We start from the raw sequence: 25,898 nt of genomic DNA, 5'->3' as shown, positions 1-25,898 counted from the left end.
TACAGGATTGGATCATTGAGCATCAAGCGAGACTTGAGGTAGCATTTGAGGGTGCTAAGGAGCGGCTGTTGGCTGCTGCAGGCCGCCGAAAGGAGAGGCATGACCAGAGAGTCAGAGAGGTGCCTTTTCAGGTTGGTCAGTTGGTATATGTGCGGGACCTTGGTGTCAGAGGTCGGCACAAGATTCAGGATGTCTGGAGCTCTTTGGTCTATCAAGTAGTGAAAGCTCCAGGTCAGGGTGCAGTGTACACTATCGCTCCTGTGGAGGCTTTGCATCAAGAGCGGACAGTACACCGTGACATGTTGAAGGCTGTCGTCAGGCCCGAGCCCCTTATTCCACTTCCGGAGGAGCAACCTCCCCCAGCTGTGCTGGAAGCTGACAGCGACCCTTCTGTTGATAATCTTTACTTGCTGGTTCCAGAAACCCCATTGCCCCGCACCCCAGTGGTGCCAAGCTCGGTTGGCTCTTCACGCCAACTTCGGAGAGACCACCTAGGAGGTGGGTCCAGCCCCGGCGCTGCTCCACAGCCGGGAGGTTCTGTACCAGCTCCGTCGCACCCTCCCAGGGATCCACCCTGTTCCAGTCAGCAGGCTCCACGTCGTACACCTCGTTTAACAGCTGGTCTGCACTCAAATGTCTATCATCTCCCACGCTCCATCGGTCAGGTAGATGGTGCTACCAATGAGCAGCCCGTACTTACCGCTCAGTCTGCTCACTTTAGGCCTTGGAGTTGAGGTTTCACGGTGGTTCATCGGCGGGACGCCGATGCAAGAAAGGTGGGGTAGATGTGACCGGGTGAGTCATCTCCCTCCTGGTCACTGCATGGCGCTGTTGTCAGCCTGGCGCAGGTTAATGGGGGGACGGCACTGTTAGGTGATTAAAACAGCTGTGTTGGTCGACATTTTCCCTCTCTGCTTCTGCTGTGCGGTGCGTCCGGTGAGCTGGCCGGCGTGCTTGTTTGTGTCCTCCCGTCGTACCATTAAGTGTTGGAGCAACGGCGAGCTGGTGGAGCGACGCTGTGTGTGTGATTGGGACAGGTGTGTTTGGTCGCTGTTCTCCCTCTCTGCCTCTGCTGTGCGGCGCGTTCGGTGAGCGGGCTGGCGTGCATGCCCGAGTCTCCCCGTCATATCACTAAGTGCTCGGAGCGGCGGTGAGCCGGAGGGAGCGAGCGGTTCTGGTGGGCGCGTGTTGGGTGCAGTAGAGCTCAGAGCGGGGCGCTGTAACCAGCGGCCCCCACTCTCCTAGTTCTGCACACTATCCTGCGTCCTGGTGTGTTCCGGTCATCGGCCACCACGATGTTTGCTGCTGTTTTGTTTGGCTCGATTACATGGTTTTGATTAAATGATTGTTGTTGCCGACGACAGTGACCTCGGAGATATTTAACAATTTATTTCTTTTTTTCTTGTTTTCCTTTTTCTTTTGTGGGGGGGGGCGGGTTTGATAATTGTTTGTTTTCCTCTAATTTGCATTTGAATATTTTAAGAAGATATTATGTTTAATTTGGTTTTGTATTATAAATAATATTTAATTGTTTGTGGTGTGTGTGCGAGGTCAGCTAGACTGCGGCCATCTTAATTTTTCCCTCTCTCCCTGTGGACAGGTGCTGTAGTCCAGCGCGGCGGCCCAATCCCTGGTGGTGGCTTCTTCACTCCTCCATTGCGTGTGTGTGCAGTGTCACGGGTGATATTATTTTCTTGGTTTGTTTCTCCTTCCCCTTGGTTTGATTTAGGGTCGCCGTGGCTGGCCCAGCCCTGTCCATTCCCCTTTCTTTGGCCCAGTCTGTTGTGAATGTGAAATATTTTGGCAACTATTGAAGTTTTATAAAAACAATATTGTGACAATAAATTATTATCCTTTTGATACATGAACTCTCCCCTGTGGTGATTCGAGCCTGCGTGACCTTTTTCATTTTTATAAAAAGACAGTAACTATTTCCTGGGGCGAAACTCCCCAGGTGGCGTTGTTGGCAACCACTCACCACTACTCACCACTCCACCTCGCCACACAGGCCTTGTTACTCTCCCACGATGATCAAACTCCTCCCGACTCCCATTGGGATAGGGTAGATACAAAAAAAAGAAGACAGCCCTGGATCTGTGTGTAAGAACAAGCCTCTCATCATCAGTAGAGTGTGTGTTTCCGGCCTGCAGATGGAGCTCATAATCTTTTACTTGAAAGAATAGTGACTATCTTTGCTTAGCACCGAGCCCCCAGCTGTTGTCTGTGAACCCACAGAGTCAACTGAGGGACAGTGGAGAACCTTCAGGGGAGGAGACAGTGTCAGTTTGCCTCCTGTTGTCTGCCTTCCATAACAGTGCAGGCTCTTTAACTGCTGCCACACTGCTACTATGGTGTCAACATTTCCTTTCTCTGCAGTTTCATCAACCATGTTCTGCAACCTTTGTGAGCCATCTTCCTGGGAAATCTCGAAGGCTTAGTCCGTGTGATCAGCGATACCCCAAACAAAGACATTTGACAGTAGAAGATACAGTTGCGCTGCTTGCCAGGGAATCATCCTCACTCATCTTCCTTGGCCCAGACATTCAGTCTCTGCTGTATATAAGTCTTCAAAGCAGCAGGACTCCCATGTCTCTACCTCTCTCACCTGTTTGCAAACCTTTCACCGGAGGAGTCCTCCAGGAGAGACTCAAAACAGCACTGTGGGCAGCCACTGTCCTGCTCGAAAAGCAGCAGTATCCTGCCGGGCAAGAAACTGATCAGGTCTCCTTCTCTTCTCATCACTGGCTGTGAGTCTGGGAGTACCAGTGGGGTTGACACCATTTGTCCTTCTGCCTATGACGGCAGAGGGCCAAAAGTAGTTTCTAATAAAGGGCAACATTTCAGACATTATATCTTTCCTCAAAGAGCAAAGTTCCCAACCTCCCAAATACACTATAACTCTGTCTCAGTGGATATGTCAGCTGCTGCCCAGAGGCACCTCACCTGGGGTGGGGTATAGAACTGAAAAGGGATTAGTCAAATCTAATGTCAGGATGCCCTTATCCCCTTCTTCTCTCTCCTCCTCCCCCTTTATTGGTTTATGGAGCCAGTGCTCCACTCTCCTTTACCAGGCAGCCAGGTGTGAGACACCCTCCTCTTCTCTCATCCTGGAGACTCTCTAATTCTCCACTTAGAAAATGTCTTTGAGGTTTGTGATGTTCCTTGTTTCATGCCCAGCTTGCCTCTTTTTCCAGAGTTAAGTGGCCTGTGTCGGTGCTGCCAGAGAGTGCACTGATCTGATGACAAAGCTTGACAAGAATAACCAATACCAAAATCCATCAGGGGCACACAAACTCATAGATCTTCAATTATTCTGGGCAATGTGCCTTGATTATGCCTTGGTTCTACACAATAGCACTGGATAAAGATCAGAAATGGGAATCTTTCCAAAGACAGAAGGGAAAAGTTGAAAGGGGAAAAAGGAGAGAGGGCAAGAAGGAGGATAGGCAGAAGGTGAGGACAACTACCTCACCATAGCTGTAGTGAATTCATCAGAGGCTTTCCCAAAGTGAGCATTTATAGAGCATCAGTGAGCTTTTTGATGCTGTGATGTTGAGTCACATAATGAAGCCTGCACCTTTATCCAAGCTTATACCCTAAAATGTGTCATTATCACCGGGCTGAATTTGAAGTGGTTTGAAGTGAACTGAATCTGTCCTCTACATGAATAATTCATGTCAAGAAAAACAGTAACATGTATTTACACTTTTGGGTCAAATAATATTTTGACTCACTGGACAATCACAAATCAGATATAAAAACTATCATACAGCATTATATGAACCTATGAAGTATATTTCATATGGATTACATAATGCTGGAAATAATTTAATAAAAGAAATAATGTCTGGCTTCTACTACAAAACTTTGCTAGATTATATATATTTTACTTCACAATCATATTAATACTTTTGCCCTTATTTTCCACTGAAAGTAGTAAATATTAACAAACTAATTTAAGGAATGAAATGTTCTTAGTGACTAGAGGATGAAGGAGTGAATAACAATAATTCATATTATACTAAACTGGTGAATTTAAAGAAAAATATTCAAACAGAGCCTAAGATGGGACCATGATGAATCTAGTGAGTCACATGAGACTACAAAGCTGTAGGTAACAAGTCTGCTATACCCAATTTAATGTGCCCATAATGGTCAAAATGTATTCGACGTTAACATTAAGCTATATGCATACTATAGCCGCTTTTCTTGGAACTTGTTCCTGGAACTATGCAAGTTTCGACCGCAGGAACCTGGAACCAAAATGTAGTTCCGGGGTAGAAAAGTTATGGCCCTTGTCGGGGGTAGGTACTTTCGAAAGGTTCAGGAACTATGTGGGTGTGGTCTGTGCACTTCATCTCCGATTGGATGAGCACTTATTTCAACATTTTACCCGGTGGTATATTCACCTTATTCTGCCTCGCCCACTTCTACTTCCGGGTTTTGTCATTTGACTTCCGGGCTAACAAATTAGCATTGCTATCACCGTTCAGCAGCAACAGTGACAGCAGTAAAGCTGCTAAAAGTTTCAATATTTTTTCATGCGAGAAAGTCACCGTTAAATCCCCAGTCTGTGGTCAGTTTATCCAGATATCGCCTGTTAGGAAATTTGCTCCGACATTTGTTTTATGAGAAATGCAGAGGGAGCAGCGACCGGGAGCTAGTAGGCTACATCCATGCTACCAGCTCGTCTCAGAGGCAGTACTGAACTGATCGCCCGGGGCCGACTGCGTCGTATTCCCGCTGGAGATAACGAGCCAAGTAACGTTAGCCGCAGGTTTTTAGAGGTTTACCGCTGGCTGGTTAAACTCTTTATAGGAAATTAATGTTAGTCTCATTGATGAAATCTGATGAATCTGTGGCAGTTAATGCAATTAACTTAGTTTGTTGAATGAAAAGTGAAGCTTCTCAGAAGAGCAGCGCTGCCTCAGGCTACGTATAGATAACACCACATTTACATAAATAAATAAACATTTTTACAATGAACCGATCAGTGTACATTAAAATTTGTTTTTTATTTAATTAACAGTGTTACAGTAGCCTACACAGCAGAACCACTTTCTGGTTATTTCATCAACTTAGCCAGGAGTTTCTCGCTGTGTAGCCAGGAATAGCGTGGTCCAGCGACACTGGACTTTGGTCAGAAATGAGGAAATTAGAAAAAAATATTATCAATGTTTTAAACACAACAGAATTTACTGTTTTCTCCTCCCCACGTTACTGATCAAGCTGCTGAGTAGCGGTCGACGATTCACAACAACGGCACTTCCGGTCTTCACCGGAAGTTAGATGACAAAATTATGTAAGATGGCGCCCCCCTGGTTCCGGTGGAAAATAAGGTGAATAGAGTGGCGAAGTCTCGCCCCTTCCGCTGGACTCCCATTGGACCTTTCGGAGCATAAAAAATGAATGGTGTTCAATGGACAGAAAATAATTATTTTCTGATCCCCCAGTCGTTATGCCTTGGATTACACAAATGTTGTTTATAGGCTTAAATTATATTGTTTCAAGTCAAGAGTTTGACCGTTTATTGTGCCATTGTTCAGTTAAATGCTGTTGAGAAAACACAATGAGAAAGACATGTAATGTCGCGTATGTGACGTCATATCATCACCCTTTCCCTCCCTTCCTTCTCCATCCACAGCGACGATCTCCCCATCGGCATAAGTAAACCTCTCCACATGCCCCGATTTAAAATTATTTTCCCCTCTTTTTATGCTCTTATCCTTCCCTTGGAAAAAGGCGGTGAAGTGGAGAGAGATCGCCATGTCTGTTGCAGAGTTCAAGTGCAGGTGGTGACGTATATCATTCACGTCGAGAGAAGCGAAGAGCTGTAGTTCACATAGCAGGCTCACACAAAACCTAACATTATCAAAATTATTTGCTAAATTGTAGTCATCTTTGCGTGAACAATCTTTAATCTTTAAATATCACAAACAACATATGTGAAATCCATAGCACAATTCAGACGGGACCAGAAAACAATTTTTATCTACCCATTGAATCCCATTGATATTTTTTTTCGCTTTTGAGGACCCATGTACCGGAAATAGAAGGGCTGGACGTCACCACTCTATTCAATTCCAGCTGCAAGCCCACTATTTGTTTTTTTAGTGTTGATTTGTTCTATTTTTTTTTCACCAGATTAATATTAAAAAAATATATATATCAAATTAATATAATATAGCCATATTTACAACATTGTAGGAGAAATAAGTTATTACCTCCATTACGTGACTGAAACATGACGATTTGATTCCCACCAGCGGGGTGTTCGCAGCTCGGGGCTGATCACCGCCTGATGGTGGAGGAAGAGCTGTCGTAAGACGGCCCGAGGCAGACACGGCATCTCAGTCTCGCTGCTCTCCGCCGTCCTGGTGCTCCGCAGGTCAGCGAGACCAAGACACCCCATCTGCCTCGGCCAATGGACCTCACACTCCACGGCGGGCGTCTGACCGGCTACGAGCAGCAATCACCTTGCTGGTGAAAGCGGGCCGGCTGGTTTACGCTCCAGCCCAGTCTCTCCAGTCCTCTCACCCATAGCACTTGTTCTGGGCTGCACACTGTCAGCATGCTCTGCTGTCCTTTTTTTTGTTGAGGGAATGGAGTAACCAGTGATGTAACTTGCAACTTGCAGGGAATATAGAAAGAAATGCACAACATCTGTTCCTATGTAGGTCCATACAGCATTTACTTACTACACCAACTTATTCATGTATGCCTTACGTGCTCTTACATGTCCCTACAGCTGTGACCAGATGGTCCTGAGGCTCTATGGGGAGGCTGGTCTCTTGCCTCACTTGATGGATAATACCCTCTGGTGAATGTGGAATGTGCCAGGAGGATTTTCTCTATTTCATGTGTTGATGTTGACTGCGATGCTGCTTGTGTTTTTACTTAATGTATGCTTTGCAAATCCTACAGCTTCTCTGACAAGTGGGTCTGTGTCCCCAGTGTCATTTTCCACATCCACTCCTATCCGTCATTACAGGTCATTTCCTGTTCTACATCATAGAACATAACCATGATTCCTGTTTCCCACTTTCAGTACTCTACAAATCGAAGGCAATAAATAAAACAACCCAAATCACTCATAAACACAAAACAAAATAGGATTCTACCGGATCTAGTTTTTTTGCAACGTTTAGTCGACGTAATTGATAACGTCGACAATAAAAACATGTTGACGAAAAATTGTATGCGTCGACGCGTCGTATTTGAGGCGGAGCAAATTGCTTTAGCATCACGTCACAATTTGGCGTCATTGTTTACATGACTCCAGATTTTAAAAAACTCGGAGAAAAAAAAAATATCTGAGAAGTAACGCTAAACTTTCACAAGACACCGAGGCAGTTGTTTTTAGTTTTAAGTGCAAAACACTTGATATTATTTATTTCAATATTTCTTTTTTTTTTGTGATCGGTTGAAACAGCATTTCAGGCTTGTGCCTTGGTTATGATAATATTTTCACAACTTATAACATTGATCTGATGCAAGGCTTTATGGAATAACACCTTCTAAATTCTACTACTCCATTTCTGGGGGAAACCCTGACTTTAATATTGTATTATTTCATTCATTTGTGTAAATTTAAAAACAGTTATGTTACTAAAACATGTTTCATGGGTTTTTAATTTGCTCCGAGAATATGAGGTAAAACCAAAGTCGAAACAGATGAGGCCAAAATAATCGTGACTAATCTAAAAAATAATCAATAGATTAGTCGACAACCAAAATAATCGTTAGTTGCAGCCCTAAACAGGATGTACCCAGTGTGAGCTTTAGTTGGAAAGACGGTTTCAGGCACACTTGCAAGCAGTTAGGATTAATGTTCTTACTTCATTAGTTTATTCTGAGCGAGTACATGCATTGACCTTTGACCTCCATTAAAGGTACTGACCTCTGACACCGCTAACAGTAGGTTTGTTACAGCCGTATAACTTTAATGCAACATTTACAAGTTTCTTCAGCACCTGCATCAAAAATGATTTAGTATTACAACCTGTTTTCTCTGCTGTACCTCCACATGTAACCCCCCACTTTAATCAAACCTACCACAAATCATGCAGGGAAGTAGTGGCCAATTACTTATGTATTATTGTTTCTGAACTGTACAAACTGTGAATGCATAGAGATACACAGGTTACAAGAAAAAACGGACCATATCACACCAGTGCTGGCCTCACTGGCTTCCTGTCAAATTTAGGATTGATTTTAAGATTTTATTGTTTGTTTTTAAGATCTTAAATGGCCTAGCCCCCACCCTATTTATGCAACCTTTTAAGCTTTCAAACTGCAGCCAGAGTAACAAAATCATCAAATCAGCTTCTCCTGGAGGTTCCTAGATCGAGGTGCAAAAGTAAAGGTGACAGAGCTTTTGCGGTGGCAGCACCCAGGCTCTGGAATAAGCTTCCTACCCACATAAAAACTGCTGGGGCCCTAGTTTCGTTGACCGAGCGAAGTCTAAGTGCAGCGCAGCTTCGCCACGCCAACGGGGCTGGACCAGGTCCATTTCGCAAGATTCGTGGGCCGCGCAGTCAGACTTAGACCAGCGTAAACCCTCCCCTCGTCCCTCCCACCGGCGCAAACGGCGAAGAGGGAGGAGAGAGGGCGGGAGGGAGACAAGAGGAGGAGAGAAAGGCGTGGAGTGGGTTTGACACAGCCGAGTCAGATCTTCACCAATCAAATGAGCTCCTCTCCTCACCTTTAACTGCGCGGAGGGCGATGCGCGCTGCAAGTTTGTCATTTTATACTTGGACTGGACGGAGGAGACAGCGACGCCAGAGGCCGAACCTCTCCCCGGAGGAAACAGCTGTTTCCCCGGAGGTCCGAGCTCAGAGTGACCAATAATGAGTTTACTAATAATAATACAAATATCCTTAATCAGGTTTGATCTGATACACTGAGAACCCCTGCCCAATGAAAGAAACAACAACTAATAAACTAATAAAGAAACTCACATTTATTCAAACCCTGTAAGCAAGATGAGAGGTATAATACAACATAAACAAACACCATGCGTAACGGATAAAATCAGCGTAAAGGACGCTCTCTCTCTCTCTCTCTCTCTCTCTCTCTGTCCTCCTCTCTCTCTCTCTCTCTGTCCTCCTCTCTCTCTCTCTCTCTCTCTGTCCATCTCTTTTTTTCTCTTTTTTTTTCTGTGATAGAGATGCTGAGTATACGGCTATATACTGACTATCTGATACCGAGGCTGTGGTGGACTAAGAGAGATGAAGATTTGTGTTTTGTTTTTCATTACTGTACGGCTGCCTGATGCGCTAATGAATTAATAAGTAAATAAATAAATAAAGCGATCATCACAAGGGCAGAGTGGTATCTCAACACGGCAGCGACATGCAGTCATCCACCCTCAGTCCTGCTTGGGACATCCACAGCTGCTTTTCAGTGCCAGTTCGTCCCTGCTGTGTTAATTCAGGTGGAGTTTCCTTTACGCGTGCCACAGCCTTTGATCTCTGCTTTGATCTGACGTCAGATGTGACGGGACAATCTATATAGATATAAATTCACGTGTTGATTCCATTAGTTGCATTAAATAGTGGTTATTGTGGATATTTATTGCATTGAAATGTGTCTGGAACTGTGGAGATCTGCCTGTGAGGTCTTGGTGACGTGTGTGCACTGCAGGTCAGTCAGCCAAACTTCCACTGCACCTGCTGCGCTCCGCTCTGCGCTGAGAATAGACCTGGTTGGAGGTGGCGAGCTTTCAGCGCAACCTCGGCGAGACATTTTCGCACAAAACTTCCACTGCACCAAGCTGAATCTGTGACGCCTCCCCCTGCTGCGCGGCCACGCCTATCTCAGCGCAGCGCGATCTACAAATCTCCCAATCTGACTTTGCGCTCGGCTGCGCTGGTCGAAACTTGCATTAGACCGGCTGCGCTACCTTGCGCCACCTGCGCTGCGCCAGCAAACTAGGGCCCCTGATGTCTATCAATTTAAGTCTTTCCTCAAGACCTACCTATTCTCTTTGGCCTTCAACGTGGGTTAAATCTGAGAAACTCAGTTATGTACTGTATGCTCGTAGAACTGGTTATTTGTGTATGTATGTGGAATTGGAGTCTAAATGTGTTTGAACTGATATTATATGTCCGATATGGCTTGTACATCACTTTGGTCAACAACGGTTGTTTTTAAATGTGCTATATAAATAAACTTGAACTTGAACTTGAGCAGATATGCAAGCAGTGCCTATAACTATATTATAAATACACAATTTGTGTAATATATCCTTTTGTTTATTGCACTACAGTTTGCATATTGCATTCAAAAAGTATATTTTCTTCCTTCTCTCTCCTGCGTCTGTGCATACATGTGTGTGTGTGTGTGTGTGTCAGAGTCCCTTCAACACCATCAAAACAGTGCCACACACAGCAGGACTTATTAGCCCAGTAGACTTGTTCTGGGCCCCCATCCATCCATCACAAACACCATATTTAATTGTCTGAAAGCCATGTTCAGATCCAGCAAACTGCCGCTTAATTCAAGGCGGCGTGCAGGAACGGAGCTGGGAAATAATCTGATGATGGATGACTGTGACCCTCGTATGGGTAGACTCCGACGAGCGGACAGCTGGATGGATCGAGCAAAGCACAAAAAGGAGAGCGAGGGGAGAGAGAAGGAGAGAAAGGAGCGAGGAAAACTTGGTATTCAGAGACTCACTCCAACTTTTCATCTGCCCTCAGGCCGGGCAGGGGCTCAAGGGAATAACAAGCGTCTCCTTCAACCCTTTTCTCTGTTCCCGGGATACAGAGAAGTAAAACCCTCTAAAAATAGTGTGACTATATTTCTTTGTGTGTGCGTGTGTGTGTATGCTGGCTAACACAGGCAGAGTACATGCATAATGATTTCCATTAACCTTCACACTCCTGAAGGATGGTGAAGAAGATTTACAGTGCATCCAGCATGAAACAAATACCATGTTGAAGATTTTTACGGCTTCTGCATTGCGTTCGCTGGTGCTGGCCTAATCGTGGAGTTTATCTATTCTTATCCGAGTGTAATATGAACTACCTCCTGTCTGGAAAAAATGGCCTGAGGCACCCATACCAAGAAAATTTTTCCTTCTGCTCTATTTATAAAAATGATCTTCTTGAGTATAACCCACTTAAATAAAGACAATATAGTTTCTTTCTACAATGTGCATTTATATACGTATGACAACCATAGAGCACTGATATACAATACCAATAGATTGGGAAAAAATCTATTCTCTGATTAAAATCAATCCTCCTCTTAATGATACAGTATCAATGCATGAAACATGGCATGTATTGTACACTCGCCTTTGTGTAGAGCTGCTTAATTTTTTTCCCCTCAAAATGATTTAGAGAAAAGTAAATAAACAGATGATTTTATCAATCTTTCAGTTTCTGTGCCCCTGATGATGATGATTTACACATACAATTTAACCAATGTATGGGATGTACACAACTTTAGAAGTTTTCTTTTTCAGCCTTGGAGTTTCATGTCTCAGACCGGCCCATGCAAATCCAGCTGCAGAAACAACCGGGTCAGCGGGAGCATCGCGGTAACCATAATAACTCTCTCACACATACACACCTGTCTGTGTGGTCACGTCTGGAGAGAAGCAGCAAAATGGGAATAAATGACAATAACTTATGTATGGATATTTTACATTTTGCCTAGATGCTCTGTTGAAATCATTGTTTCTCTGTCCTGGAGCTGTCAGTCTCATAACGCACTGACCCACTGCAGAGACCTTAAACTCTCCAAGGAGCAGAATGATGATACAACGGCCAGCGATGCTGTTAGCGCCATAGAGATGTTTAGCGAATACGCGGTTACTTACATTTATTATGACATTTACCAGTAGTCTAGTTAAATATATTTTTTGGGGGCTTTTTCGTCTTTAATGGACAGGAGAGTTGAGAGAGAGACAGGAAATGGGAGGCAGATAGGAATGACACGCAGGATAGGGCCGCTCAATGAGGGATTTGAACTGGGGCTGCCTGCAGTGAGGACTGTAGCCTCAACACATGGGGCGGCTGCTCTACCAACTGAGCTAAACACCGCCCTGACATTTACCAGTAGTCTACTGATGCGGTTAGATGTGATATGAATGAGACTGAGCTCAGTCCTGGTGGAACAATGTTATAGCTGGTGTTATGTGGCATCGCATAACTTTGTCTTTTGGAGGCGGCCCAAAAACAGTGGTAGCAGGATATTTTTTGGCATCCAAAAAACAATGTTTGACCCGGCGTTTATTTGGGATGGGCGTTTAATACAAAAAAATATTTTGCTACACCCGGCAGTTTTACGTTAATGCTTTAACGCGATAAAAATGTGTTAACTTTGACAGCCCTATAGGCTCTACATGTTTATTTTTTTTGCCCATAAATTCTCTGTGCCCCCCTTCGCTAGCTTGTTTAGCTTTATCTCTCTCTCCATCCATAGTCTTATCCATCCACAGACTTTCGGCTACGGCCCAATACATTTAGCAGGTGAAGTGACAGAGGGAGGCGTGGGGCCTATATGTGATTGGGCCAGCCCATTGTCGGTATAGGATGTGAACCAATGGGTCGCTGTCCCCGCTTTGTGGGACATTCGTTGGCCCGAAATAACTTCTTTTTTTCCTCATACTGGCCCAATTGTATGTCAGCACACTGTGCAGATGTGTGGTTGCATGTTGAATTCTTAATATTGAATTAAAGAGGAACTATGCAGGATGACTACCTTTTCATCTTTGGTGCAGTTGCTGCACTGCTAAAACACCTGTTATTTCTTAAGATGCACGTCTAAAATGTTGGTCATGTTGAATAGAAACTGTGTTAATCTTTCAGGGTTTAATTCAAAAAAACTATGAAAACAATACGTACTTACTTTTTTAAAATCTTGCATTTCAGATGGCAGAACAATTAACAGTTGTGATTCACGCATATCCAAAAAGATATGTCTATTGTAGAGATTTTTCAATAAATATTTTAGGATAACAGATTAGATGCTGCCTAAAGGAAAAGGTTGATCTGACCACAGGCTCTGTAGACGATCACATCTGCAGTAAGCTGGAGATGCTGTATATTGTTAGTGCATCTTCTCCCAGGAATAGTTCAGTTTGTAGATTATGCGTGTAGTAGGCAAGAGAGAATAAAAGAGCGAGTTGTCAGTAAATAAATGCTAAAACTCCTCAAGATCTAAGTTCCCACCTCTCATCTGTGATTCTCAACTACATTTGTTACATACAGTAGGTGGTTGTCAGGCTCTGCTTGTCTACTGTATCTGTACTATAAACTTGATTCTTACATGATTTGCTAAAAATAAAAGCACTGAGAAACACCTGGACCTTGAATTGTTGTTCCCAAGCTGTAACATTTAAAAGCACAACCTCTGGCTATGACCTTTACTGGTGTCCCTATAGTCCAGGGGCTGGAGACTTAGGCAATCTGACAGTATGATGGTGATGAGGGGGAGGACGACCTGGATGGGTTTGTATCAGCCAACAGGGTGAAGCAACCTTTGATTTAGGAAATGTCAATATAGGGGTACAACATTAGCAGTACCTGTAGAGTTCCAACTGCCGAGTAGGCTGCGTAGGAGAACTGCTGCTTCGGTAGGTCACTTGGTCCACGCTGATCACAAGGGATCCCATTTGGCAGGAAACACTGGTGACTTGACCTGTCAGTGATGGTGTTGGGTGTGGAACCAGGCTGGCTGAGTAGGACTGTATGATTGGACAGATGGACATCAGTCAATCCAAGTCCAACCCACTGCCTGTAGAGATACCTGGCTCTGGCTTCCTCGCTGTCATCTGACAGGCTGGAGAAAGACCTGGAAGGAGGAGACAAAGTAACTGTTTATCAAATCATGCAGTACAACATTAGTTGCTTATTTGTTAAATTGTTGCTGACCAAGTTATTTCACATTTTCCAAAAAAGCTAACTTTTTGGTATTTCATAGTCATGACTACAGCGTAAAAAAACATCCTTGGTTGTTATTTATCAATTAAATATTTTATACTCAGAAACCTGGCTAATTGTCTTGATGAAACCTGTTTGCGCGCGTGTTTTTTTTAGTTTTTTTTTAGATAAATCAGCTCATTGATCAATATACCAACTGTCATAAAACTGTAAATGGCAAATTAAGCAAATCCTGCTTTGTATTTGTACAGGACAGGACAGAAGAAGATTACTGCATCAATTAAAGAAACCATGCACATTTGAAACACAGAAGAAAAATTGGTTTTGCAAGTGTTTTTTGGGTGAGCAAATATATCTAACACAAAATATATCTAACACACTTCCACAAAGAGTTTTGAGGAACACTAAATGTAAATAATGCACATTTGTTTCTTTTTGTTTATGAATAGACTAGACACACAACCTTTAGACACACTTTGTATCCCACATTAACTGGAAAATGACATACCCAAAATAAATGCTCACTGTTGTTAAACCCTCTTGATAGATGTTAATTATTCTGACAGGTAACTGTCAAAATGTTAAACTGATAACACAAGAAATTTTAAAAGGCACAAGAATGGCAAACATACTGCATATTTTACATGGACAGAGTTATGACAAACAAACAATGATAAGTTCTCATGAAGTGAGTGAATAAATACATTAGTAGTATACATTTTTGAGCAGTAGACTATGTAGTGACGTGACAATCTGCAAAACCTCTCTTCTTTACTGAATATAAAAACTAGCAGGACATGAGATTGTGATTTTTGGCTGCTTTAGAGTTTGCAGATATGATGGAGTTCAGAGCCATAACATAACATTTCATAAGGTTTCAAAATGAATGACCACATAATGACATTTAAAATATATATAGATTTTACATGGAAAGTCTTGATAAAGGTTTACTTCAAAGACTGAATTGTAGAGAAATCCATTTAGTATTTCATAACTTGAGGATGATAATGGCAGTGCTTCCACTAATTAGCCTTCATAATGGTTTAAAAAAAATAATTTTAGGCTAAAAGCTTGGCAATTTCTAATCATGAACCTCTTTTTCTGTCTCCCTCACACTCACTCACTCAACTCAGCAGTGGAGCTGTCAGCCTCTGACAGAACCATTTTCCTAATTGCAGTGAAAAGATGTCAATAAAATTTGATCCAGGCTTTATTTGAGTCTCCTCCACTGGTTCTTGATGTTTACTTTCTTTATTGTTCTGCCTCTGAGAGGACTGGGCTCAAAGGTCCAGCAATAAAAGGTGAAAGATGGACAGCTTTGCTGGTCCTGTATTTCAGCCTACTGGTGAAGAACAAATATGCCATCTAGGAAGGTATATCAAAAAATGTGGTCTCAAGTAGGGTTTGCATGAAGCCACAAAATTCAGTTTTTTCCATTGTGGGTAAAAGTGACATTCAAAAATGTCACTACTTGCATCTAATGGGGCTATAAAATCAGGAAACGGCAAAGTATTATTATTATTTTTTTTTACTTTTACAAGAGGGCATAGTTGTGACTTACTAGTCACAATTTATTTTAATTTCCATTTATAGGCTATATTTATTTCTCTGTGCCTTAATTCTGAATTTATAAGTTTTATTCAAAAGTAAGGCAATTGATATTGCTGTACACTTTCATTCAGATCATGAGAAAACAGTGTCATTAAAGCAGATATCAGTGGAATGTTTTTGTTAATATAAGTCCTAAATAGTCCTATTTTCCGTCAGCAATCACTTACATGAAGTATTTCAGCCTAAACACGAGTCTCTCCGTCACTCTGCTCTGCTGTAACCCGAGGAGAAAATTTTCCTTGTGGGATACAAGTGTTATCCAATGAGGAGAGAGAACGGCATGAAGGGCTGTGTGTGCAGCCAAGGGATGCGCGTGAATGTGGTGACGTAGCAAGAGGACCAATTGATGCCTGACAAGGGCGGGGGCTGCTAACTCATGGTGCGTTCAAAGAAACTCGTACTTTGTGTTTTTCCTTCCTGTGAAGTCATACCAGTTCGATCTGGTACGAGTTCACGGGTCGGAAGTTACGAGTGGCCGTTATAGGGAACTTTCACAGACAACAGGATGGTAAAAACACGAGCTACGGGTTACCTGGAACGCTACCAAGTCGTAGTTGTGACTTGAAGCTGTAACTTACGGTTTCAAAAGCCTGCCTTGAACGCAGCATTAGCCGAAACGGCCGTGAAGCTGATATCTGCTTTAATCTGAGTAATATATGGAGCTGGATTTATTTTAGACTATCAGTTTGAAACGAATGAAATTGGGCCTTGACAACACTAGCTAACATTTCTAGTAGGAACTGATAAAAAAAGACTCATCTGCTGTGTGTGGATTTGCATCTATTCTATAAAGGTTATAAGTAGCCAAGGGCTCAAGCTGAGCGCGCACTGTACAATTTTAACCCTTTCTAAGGCACAATTTTTCAGCTGAGTCATTTTATGGCCCTTTTCGCGACTTGGCTCAACTCGCCAGGGCTCTACTCTGTTTTATTCCTTTTCCACTATACCAACTAGTACCTGGTACTTTTTTGGTAACGCCTCAGCCCGGGTTCCAAGCAAGCCGAGCTGATACTAAACGTGCATCAACCGACCGCCTTCCACTTATTGGCCAGAGCATCATCACTGGAAGAGTCACGAGAATCAAACCCGCTAATTTTAAAAACACACAGGCAACAGCACCCACTGATTTGTACTGACACTGTTGTTATTCTTTCAAGTGAGTTAAATGACTGTTGTGTGGAAAACCACGCTGTGGTTCATAATTGAGGTGCAAACAAGTGAGTTTGGAGCTGACGAGATGATTGAAAAAAGACAGCGAGATGACGCGGCTGTAGCAGCCATACTATGACGACCCCGCCCACACTGAGGATGAAGTACTCAGCTGTAATGGAAAAGGACCTAAACCGAATCAGGCCGAGTAGAGCTGTAACTGTGTAGTGAAAAGGGCCATCAGAGTCCTTTTAGATTGTCACAGACATATTACTGTATCTGCTCTTGAATGGCCATTGGAGGGTCAGAAGAATTTCTGGCATGTCAGACATGTTGGTTGGCTAACGTCAGGCTCTTGCACGGTTGAAGCAGAGCCACGAGTCAGAGCCTTTTTTCTCACTTTGCCTGCGCAAAATGACAAACAGATGGCAACAAAGGTGGATGGAAAATAAGGAGGCTGAGCTGCCACAACAGCTGCTGCCTCTGATGTTTCCTCCTCCTCCTATCATGACCGATATGAACGAGAGACAAAATCGCCGCCTCTTTTTTAAGAGGGTTTCAACACAGATTATCGAGGCAGCAGCTTCTTCCGCCTTGTTAAAGAAACCTGCCTTGAAGATTTTAAACAAATGTTTGACAGTTGTCAACACTGCCCACGGCCCAACAAGCCATCTCTAGACATACTGTGTGAGCACCCAGGTTGTAGCTGAAGATTAGAACATGTAGTATAGGCACATCCATCCATCCATCCATCCATCCATCCATCCATCCATCCATCCATCCATCCATCCATCCATCCATCCATCCATCCATCCATCCATCCATCCATCCATCCATCCATCCATCCATCCATCCATCCATCCATCCATCCATCCATCCATCCATCCATCGCAATTTGTTTAAAGCAACCACAATACAGTAGCATTAATCTAACAGTGAACTGTTCTAAATGAAGGAAATGAAGTAAAGCTTTCCTTTTTCGATTTCCTGTTCTGCACGAGCTGCTCTGTGCTGAATTTATGCGCTGTGCTCCGGTAAAAATAGAAGCTCTGCGTGTTGCGGACGGCTGCCGGAGCCGTGACACAGTGGAGCCGCAGCCGGTTGATTCACACACATTGACTAGAATAAAAGCATATCGGCTCCGCCACTGTGCCAGAGCCGAGCCGAGCCACAGTCAGTGGAATTTGCCGGTTACTCTCCCTCTTTCGTTTTTTAGTCTCCTCAGACAAAACTTTTAATTTATTTGGTTTTCTTGCTGCTTCTGCCATGATAGCGGTAATCCCACATAGGTGTTCCCATCGACTTCCTTCTTTTTAATGAATGGGGGAAGTGACGTATGCCGTAAAGCAGTCAGCACATGTGTAGTTTTTTGTGTGGAGGGGTGCCAGTGAAGGCGATACAGACCCCCTCAGGCCATGACAGATGTATCATTCAACCTGTTGTAAGTCGATGTACCATCACAAAAGTTCTGAAAATATTATATGATGGTTGAAAAGTTACTTGGTGTTGTTTTAATGTAAACAAAGCAATTTGCACAAGAAAAACCTTCTTTTTTCTGAGGCCGTTTAGTCTGACAACTTTTTTTCTGATGGTTATATGCATGTCATTCAAGGTGGGACGCTGTCATTCCGACATGCCATTGTCCCATAATTCCGACAAGACTTTCAATGTAAGGAAATGTGCTTTACTCAACAGGTGACTCCCTCCTACTTATCTGGACTCTCTATTTCTGGACTCTCTATCTATCTGGCCTGTCTAACCACTACCTGGTCTTTTTACTAAACTCTTAAAGGCCCCATGCTGTGCACTTTTCTCTGGGTTTATTTACCTGCTGATATCCCTAACAAGATGTATCATTGGTTTTTCGTACCTGTGATCTGCTTCATATCGTTTCTACTGCCCCTTTCTGTTGCCTCTTTCTGGAGCTCTAGCAGGCACAGGTCATTTGGCCAATCAGAAGAGAGAATGAGAACCTCTCCTCTGATTGGCTCACTGTTTTTGAGTTGCATGTGGTCGGGCCAATCACAGGCAAGTAACTGAAACCTAAGCTGCATTCATACAAATTGAAAAAAAACAACTGGTCACGGTGGGCGGAGTTACCTTGTGTGTGACATCACAGAAAGGAGGAAGTGCTATCTGCTCGTCTCAAAGAGAATGTTCGTACAAATGGGCGGTGTGCGTTTCTCAGTTTATGACCAGTTTGATGCATGGGGCAGTATATACGTGGCCCAGAGACCTCCCCAAGCACGAAAAAATAACCAAAATCACATTTTTCATGCCATGGGGCCTTTAAAGGAAAATAGGAACCTATGCCTTAAAAACTGTTTTTACCACCCAACTAGTCACTCACTTTAGCAGCATATATACACTCACTGTATTTTTGTTTGACATTGCAGATTCAACTTTTTGTATTTCTGTTGCTCGTAATTGCTTTCTAAACACTCACTCCCAGAAACAAAGCAGATGAACATATTTTAAGTGTTATGGGAAAATGCTGTGTATATATAGAGGGTTTAAATGGATAATACCCAACACAATCTTTGTATGGTCTATCTGCAAGTGGTTGAGCATAATTTGCGTTTTTGCCTCTAGTATTTGTTCCTGTGTGTCTAGGGTGTAAGTGTATGAGTGTGATATCTATATCAGTCTCAGCAGCAGATGGCTCAAACACTCAATTCTACCATTCTCTAGTCAGCAGGCCACATCGCATAGCACGCCAGGAGCAGCAGCAGGAGGCGCTATGTGTGCTGCTGGGTTTTCATGCCTGGGAACCAGTGTGTGCATTTTCGTATGTGTGTGCTCATAGAGACCTTCATCTATAAGCCAAGCTGTTGGAACGAATCCCTGTGGTTTGGTGCACATGCCCAATTCTGGTGACGCTTCATGTCTAATGTGTCTTTGAGTGCATCTCTGTTTGCATGTGTGTGTGGATCTACACAGCGGTGTGTTTATGTTGAGGCCTTAATGTCTTGTCATTTAGATGAGGATTTAGCCCTGTTGGCAGTTAAAAGGAAGATTCCCTATCCTACATTTGCCCAGCTTTACAATAATAAAGCTATTGTGAAAAGGTAGACAACATAACAATTACAAAAGCCTAGAATATGGCTGGACAACCAAAGTGTGATACCAAAGACATACTTTTTCACTATGTTGACCTTTTTGTTCCATTTATACATTTTACTACTTAATACTTAAAGGGATAGTTCACCCTAGAATGATATTTTCGCTCATTATCTACTCACCCTCATGTTGACTAAGGGCTGGAAGAATTTTCAGAGTCCACCGTCCCTTCTCTGAGTTACAGGGGGTCTTGGCGTAGCAGTGCATTTCAATGCAACGGTTGCAAAGGGACACCAGAGCTCTTCGTAAAAAAACACACACAAAAAAACATCCAAATACCTCCATGATGCTCGTATGTAATGTCCGTCTTGTGCTGAAGCCCCAAATTGCGTAATTGTCCCTAAAAAAATTAAATAAGTCTATATTTTAAGCTTGTTTGTAGCGGAAGCTTCTCGAAGCTCCTCTTCCTGGTCCGTCCAAATCTCGCGTGATTCGCAGTAACCGCACTGACGCCGGCGCAAATCACGCGAGATTTGGACGGACTAGGAAGAGGAGTTTCGAGAAGCTTCCGCTACAAACAACTTAAAATATAGACTCATTTAATTTTTTTCGGGACAATTACGCAATTTGGGGCTTCAGCACAAGACGGACATTACATACGAGCATCATGGAGGTATTTGGATGTTTTTTTGTGTGTGTTTTTTTACGAAGAGCTCTGGTGTCCCTTTGCAACCGTTGCATTGAAATGCACTGCTACGCCAAGACCCTCTGTAACTCAGAGAAGGGACGGTGGACTCTGAAAATTCTTCCAGCCCTTAGTCAACATGAGGGTGAGTAGATAATGAGCGAAATATCATTCTAGGGTGAACTATCCCTTTAATACTTTTTTTCTATAATGTGCATTGAATTCTACAACTTTTATACCAGTAATTATACTTCTGTTGTCGGACAACGGAACAATTTTGAAATAGGTAGTGAAATGTGGCCCATTACTGTATGATATCTACATTTTAATTTCCAAGTTGCTGCTTTGCATTGCTCAAATCATTATTTTATGACCATGGTGAATGACAAAATCATCAACACGCAGGTAAAAACTACTGGTTGTGCTCTGGTTTTAGTTTTATTTACTTGTAAAATTGAGAAAGGTAGAAGCTCAAATGTGTCAGCTGCTGTGCACTCGTGAGTCTCTTCAATACCAACATTTGTTGCTAGGCAACATTTAACCTATTGCTGTTTTTGATCACTAATTAACTGAGTGCAGAGGTGAAAGAGAAGGAGGATGTGGTTTCTTCTTACAGTGCTCTCAGCCTCGAGGATTCAGTGTGTGCATTTAATCTTGTTGGTTAATGGTTAATAGACAGTTAATGAGTGTCAGCTTCCGGTAAGAAAAAAAAAATCTAATTCCCTAGCCTCCTTCTACTCATACAAGTAAGCATGTCTGTTGTGTTAAAGCCCTAACTTAAAGGCATAGTTCAGTTTTTTTTAATGGGGTTGTATGAGGTACAATGGCCCATAAGTATAAAATCTGCAGTAGACAGGTTTCTGCTCTCCCCCAGTCAGCCATACCAGTGCATCGTGCTGGACAGAGACACAGGCAGTGAATGGCAGTAAACGGACGCAAACTAACAGCATATTTTTGCAGCCTACAATAAGTCCCATCTCAAGATAATATACCTGTTTTAAGTGTATGCTAAATACAAATCATTTACATTGCATCAACCAGTTGGAATAAAAACAGATTATCTGGTAGTCCTCTGCACAGGCAGCTTCTACGACGCGCTGTATCCCTTTAAAAAGAAAATACAGAGTTGCATCACTTTTAGAAAGCTACAAGAGAATTAGGAAGATGTCCAATTATTAGTAAGAAGTTATTCAAGGTCTGTTTTGATGTTTTATCATCTTTGAATTTTTTTCCTAACATCAATCATCTTGATTGACCTAGTGTGCTTTGTTAGGGTTACTAAGCTATGACTGGGCAGCGAAGGGGACAACTCAGTCAGGGGTGGGTTGAATGTACTTTTGGAGTGTAAAAAGTAGAACTCTGTAACATTACTCATCAGTATTTTGTTAGTGAAAAGAGAAATCAAATAATGAATTCAGGATGAACTGATCAATAAAATGAGCAGCTGCTGCAGAGATGAAGCTGCAGCGATTGGATGCACCTGACATGTTACGTGTCCAAGTGCATATACCGTCTGGCTGATAGCTAAATGATAAAGTAATGACTGTGAATCCTTTCACTGTGACTGAGAACTAGCAGAGAAGCTGGAATTAGAGCAGACTGTAGAGAACGTTTTGCGATGCACAAGACATTGAGTGACATCCAGACAGGTGTGTGCAACATAGCATCCACATCAGCTTTTTCAGCTACTTTATTCTGGGGGGGGGGCAACCTACATTTCGACATTCCACCAGTCCGACATAAGCCTCTAATTGTCTAAATGGCAACACTTAATTTTCTATCAAACGTCCCACAATTTTTGCCTCATATGGTCGGAATGACAGTATTTTATTTTTTATTTTTTGAAACATCCTGCCTTTCCGACAATTCCTTTAATAGCGTATTTTTCCCCAAAAAAGATTTTGCACTGGTTGGGTTTAGGCAATGAAGAAAGGAGTTGGTTAAGTTTAGTAAAAAGACCAGGTAGAGGCTAGACAGGCAGGCTAGTCCCTGTCTGCGCTCTGCTGCGTAATTATGCACAACTATGTGGGTATTCCTCTATCAGCATATCTTAAAGAGAAAGGGAGTCACCTGTTGAGTAACACACATTTCCTTACATTGAAAGCCTTGTCGGAATGGTGGGACGTTCGCATGTTGGAATAGCGGTATGTCGGAATGGTGGGATGTCGGAGTGGTGGGATGTCGGAATGACAGCATGTAACCTTTATTCTGATATTCAATTTGAAATTTGTGATTTAATTTATAAAGCTTAACACTGCTATGATGCTAAGTCTATGAACACCTGCTATGTCTTGTGTCTACATTTGACCCCAATGTATAGAATGTGGTCTTAACAGTACAAACCTCTGTGTAAAAGGGAATAAAGCTCAAAAACAGCACAGTCCACATCCACCAAGTATCATAGAGACTTCCTGATAAGTATGTTTGTAATTAAACAGTTGCATGCACAGGCTGTAAAGTGTCTGGCTGGAATTTTATTTTGTTGCTTTCACTGCAGTTTTCAACTGGGAACAGCATTATGAATAACTAATGCATACAAGCTAAAAAGGTTATTTTATTTAGTAGTTTCATCATATTGTTATTGCCATATTTCCCCCCGCTTCCTTTCCCTATACCTGTTTTTGAATACAATTTTCTAGTACTTTTCAACTGTGCAATCAGTAAGTGTAATCATAGTAAGTGTAAGAATATGTATTTTATTATGGCAAAATGATGAATGACACAAAATGGCATATTAAAGCATGGTCCTTATAACAGAGTGTTTGTAAGCTCACTCTTTCTTGCTTTCCTTCTTCTTATTTTTTTTTTATATAATCCTGTGTAGAGATTTCCCATCAATGTCAAGCATCTGAATTTATCAGGGCAAACAGGGAGAAGGTATGATGTGCCATTTCTTCTGAAGGACAGTGGTCACTCAGCACAGTAGACCACAGTGCCATTTGTGATTTTGATTACCAAAATTTAATGGATCCACGTTTCACACTCCACTAAACCTGTCATTTCAGAAGGTTACTCTCCCACCACTACCACGAGGAGATGTATCATGTCTAGATGGCTCTACTTCTTGACATTTTCCTGCTAATAGGATTGAACATTGATAGCACAGCACATCATCTATATATATTTTAGAGAAAACAATTCTGAAACTTCAAACACAAGAAAATCACTGTTATTCCCATGCTGTGTAACCTTAGATGCTCCGATTGTTTTTGAAGTGTTAATGAACCGTCTGCATTTGAAGCCCAGTGACTGTCATTATCTGATGAGTGGTTTGAATCACCCCCTCTGAAGCCTCTCTACCCCACATAGTGATGGGAAACTGTTTATCCAAACTTCAGTCAGTTGCAATTGTTTCATAAGATGCTCTTTAATCCTTCGTATCTTGTTTCTTTGGCATGTGAGCTTTAATTAATTCTCTATTCTCAATATCACTGACATGGGGTAAAGAAAAGAAATGTGTTCTCATCACGATTTGAAACATCGGTTTAAAGTCTGGTCCCTAACTCCAAGGCTTGTATTTCTGTGGGAATCTTAAGCCTTTGTAGAAAATGGTGAGGTCACTTCAAAGCCAAGTTTTTAGCATATCTGGACCATTTCCTTTAAAAGGGAAACAGAGAAGAATTTACTTTGAAGTATGTGTTTTAGGTCTTAAAGTCCAGTTTTAAAAAATACACACTTTTCACATTGAGTATGCTTTTATTATATGTTTTATGCTTGTTATGATGATAATGTGTAAAAGCTATTAGCAGGAGAGCAGACAGATAAATCACATGTTCTGCTCATGCAGAGTATGCATATAATTGCCTTAGTGGAAGCTCAAGGTGCTTTCTCGGGCCAAGCAGACTTGGAATATGAGTCACTGTTGCCTCTGCAGGCAGCTGCTGGGTATAATATATTCCTGTAGCACACAATCATTTTAATAGCTCATCCATTTGTTCAGGAGACAATTGATTTTCTGTATTTCCATACACGTTAGTCACATTTGATTTCTCTAGTTCCATTTGCATTCGTCACATTTTCAGAGTGTGGCGCCAGTGTTCAGGCTCCATGATAGGAAATCTTTATTCAAGGGCTGGAGTTAAGGTGGAATCTGACTGATGATGGAGACTGCCAATAAGGACGATTCAACACATCACTGGCACTTTGATGCAGTGCTATACGGTAAAACTCAGAGGGGAGAAAATACAAATGTACAGCAGCTGAAAGTCCAATCACTGAAACCAGTATTATTCAATAGAGCAATCTTTCTAAATTGTGGTCTAACCAAGAGATTAAAATTAAATATTAATAGTTAACAGCAAAGTTCTGTAAATAAATATCAGCATTACTAGTCTGATGGATATCGTATATCCATATATTCTATATCTATATATTCAATTCTGCTTATGTAAATATTAACTGTTTTGTCTGCATGGTTTAGAGTCAAAAGAAAGATACCTGGACTTGTTAAAAGCAATGGTAGTCAAAGAATCAGACAGTATCTTTAAATTACCATGTAACTGGTTTACAACACACATTTGGATATTTATGTACCACTCACACAGGGTTGTTAAAAATCAGTCTGAAATTGTGTCCTACACAGACCAATTTACTTTTGTGGTTTATTTTCAAAGGCTCCCGCCAATTTTAACCTTTTTATCATGTCCCACAATGTTTGTTGTGAAAAACTGTAAAAAAATTTCCTGTTGAAATGAATGGTAGGAGGCATTAAAAAAAGACTCAACTGCTCCAGCATATTTTACCATCAAACTTAAAAATATAGTCTATTGATGTATTATTCCATGTTTCGTAGGGTATTATAGTTTTTGATCAATCACTGTTCAGTAACCATGATCATTTTTTGAAATTTGAAATTGTGCGATTATAACGATTACAATGACGGCAACGGTACTGGCAATGGCGTCGACAACCAACGTCAGCAACGGCACTGGTAACGGCGACGGCGCCACCTGTACCAGCAACGACGCCGGTAGGCTACATGTACACCATATAGCGAATGATCTGTCTGATTGGCTTTGTCTTGACTTTAGTGTTGTGGGTTTGATTCCCATGTTGACAGAGATGGCACCCCCAGCAGCAGTCCTCGTGGCACTCTCAAAATTTCTCAGAGGGAATTTTCAAGTTACATCATACAAGATAAATAATGAGCAAACAAAGCAGTCAAGGACATGACTGTAATAAAACTTCCAAGGTTGGAGGGTGAGCAAAATAAATCCTAAATATGAATTCACTCATCCACCAACTCTCCGGCAGCCACTCCCATTTGAAATCCAACAAACAACATAAACAAATGATACTAACTGTGCTAAGTGTGCTAGTCATTGAATTCGGTGAACAACATTAAAATGTCATGACCAGTAAACCTAAAACAAGCAGTGGTGGTTGGTGGGGCACAAGACCTGATCCAGAATATCTCTGAGGAAGTGAGAGTAGATGCGCTTACAACCCTAGTTTAATTATTCATTTTTTAATTTTTTGCATGTAAAAATTTAATAAAC

The 25,898-nt window shown here is 42.1% G+C and overlaps 1 protein-coding gene and 1 long non-coding RNA gene across 2 annotated transcripts in view; one reads left to right on the top strand and one right to left on the bottom strand.

Annotated features, from left to right (window-relative positions):
• naaladl2 (N-acetylated alpha-linked acidic dipeptidase like 2) overlaps positions 1-25,898 on the bottom strand; it is a gene marked incomplete at both ends in the record, with an annotated part of 363,400 nt that overhangs the window by 279,868 nt on the left and 57,634 nt on the right. The window contains one exon of the mRNA XM_083970485.1: positions 13,539-13,806. Within this exon, the coding sequence (XP_083826611.1) occupies positions 13,539-13,806 (268 nt within the window). The remainder of the gene's footprint in view (positions 1-13,538; positions 13,807-25,898) is intronic.
• LOC310985051 lies at positions 784-1,862 on the top strand. Its single transcript, XR_014595346.1, has 2 exons — positions 784-1,037; positions 1,601-1,862. It is a non-coding gene; the product is annotated as an uncharacterized lncRNA (long non-coding RNA).

The sequence above is a fragment of the Trachurus trachurus genome (genome assembly GCF_905171665.1).
Source record: "Trachurus trachurus genome assembly, chromosome: 4".
Classification (NCBI taxonomy): domain Eukaryota; kingdom Metazoa; phylum Chordata; class Actinopteri; order Carangiformes; family Carangidae; genus Trachurus; species Trachurus trachurus.
Note: the sequence above shows the minus strand (reverse complement) of the source record. Positions and strands in the feature narration are given on the sequence as shown.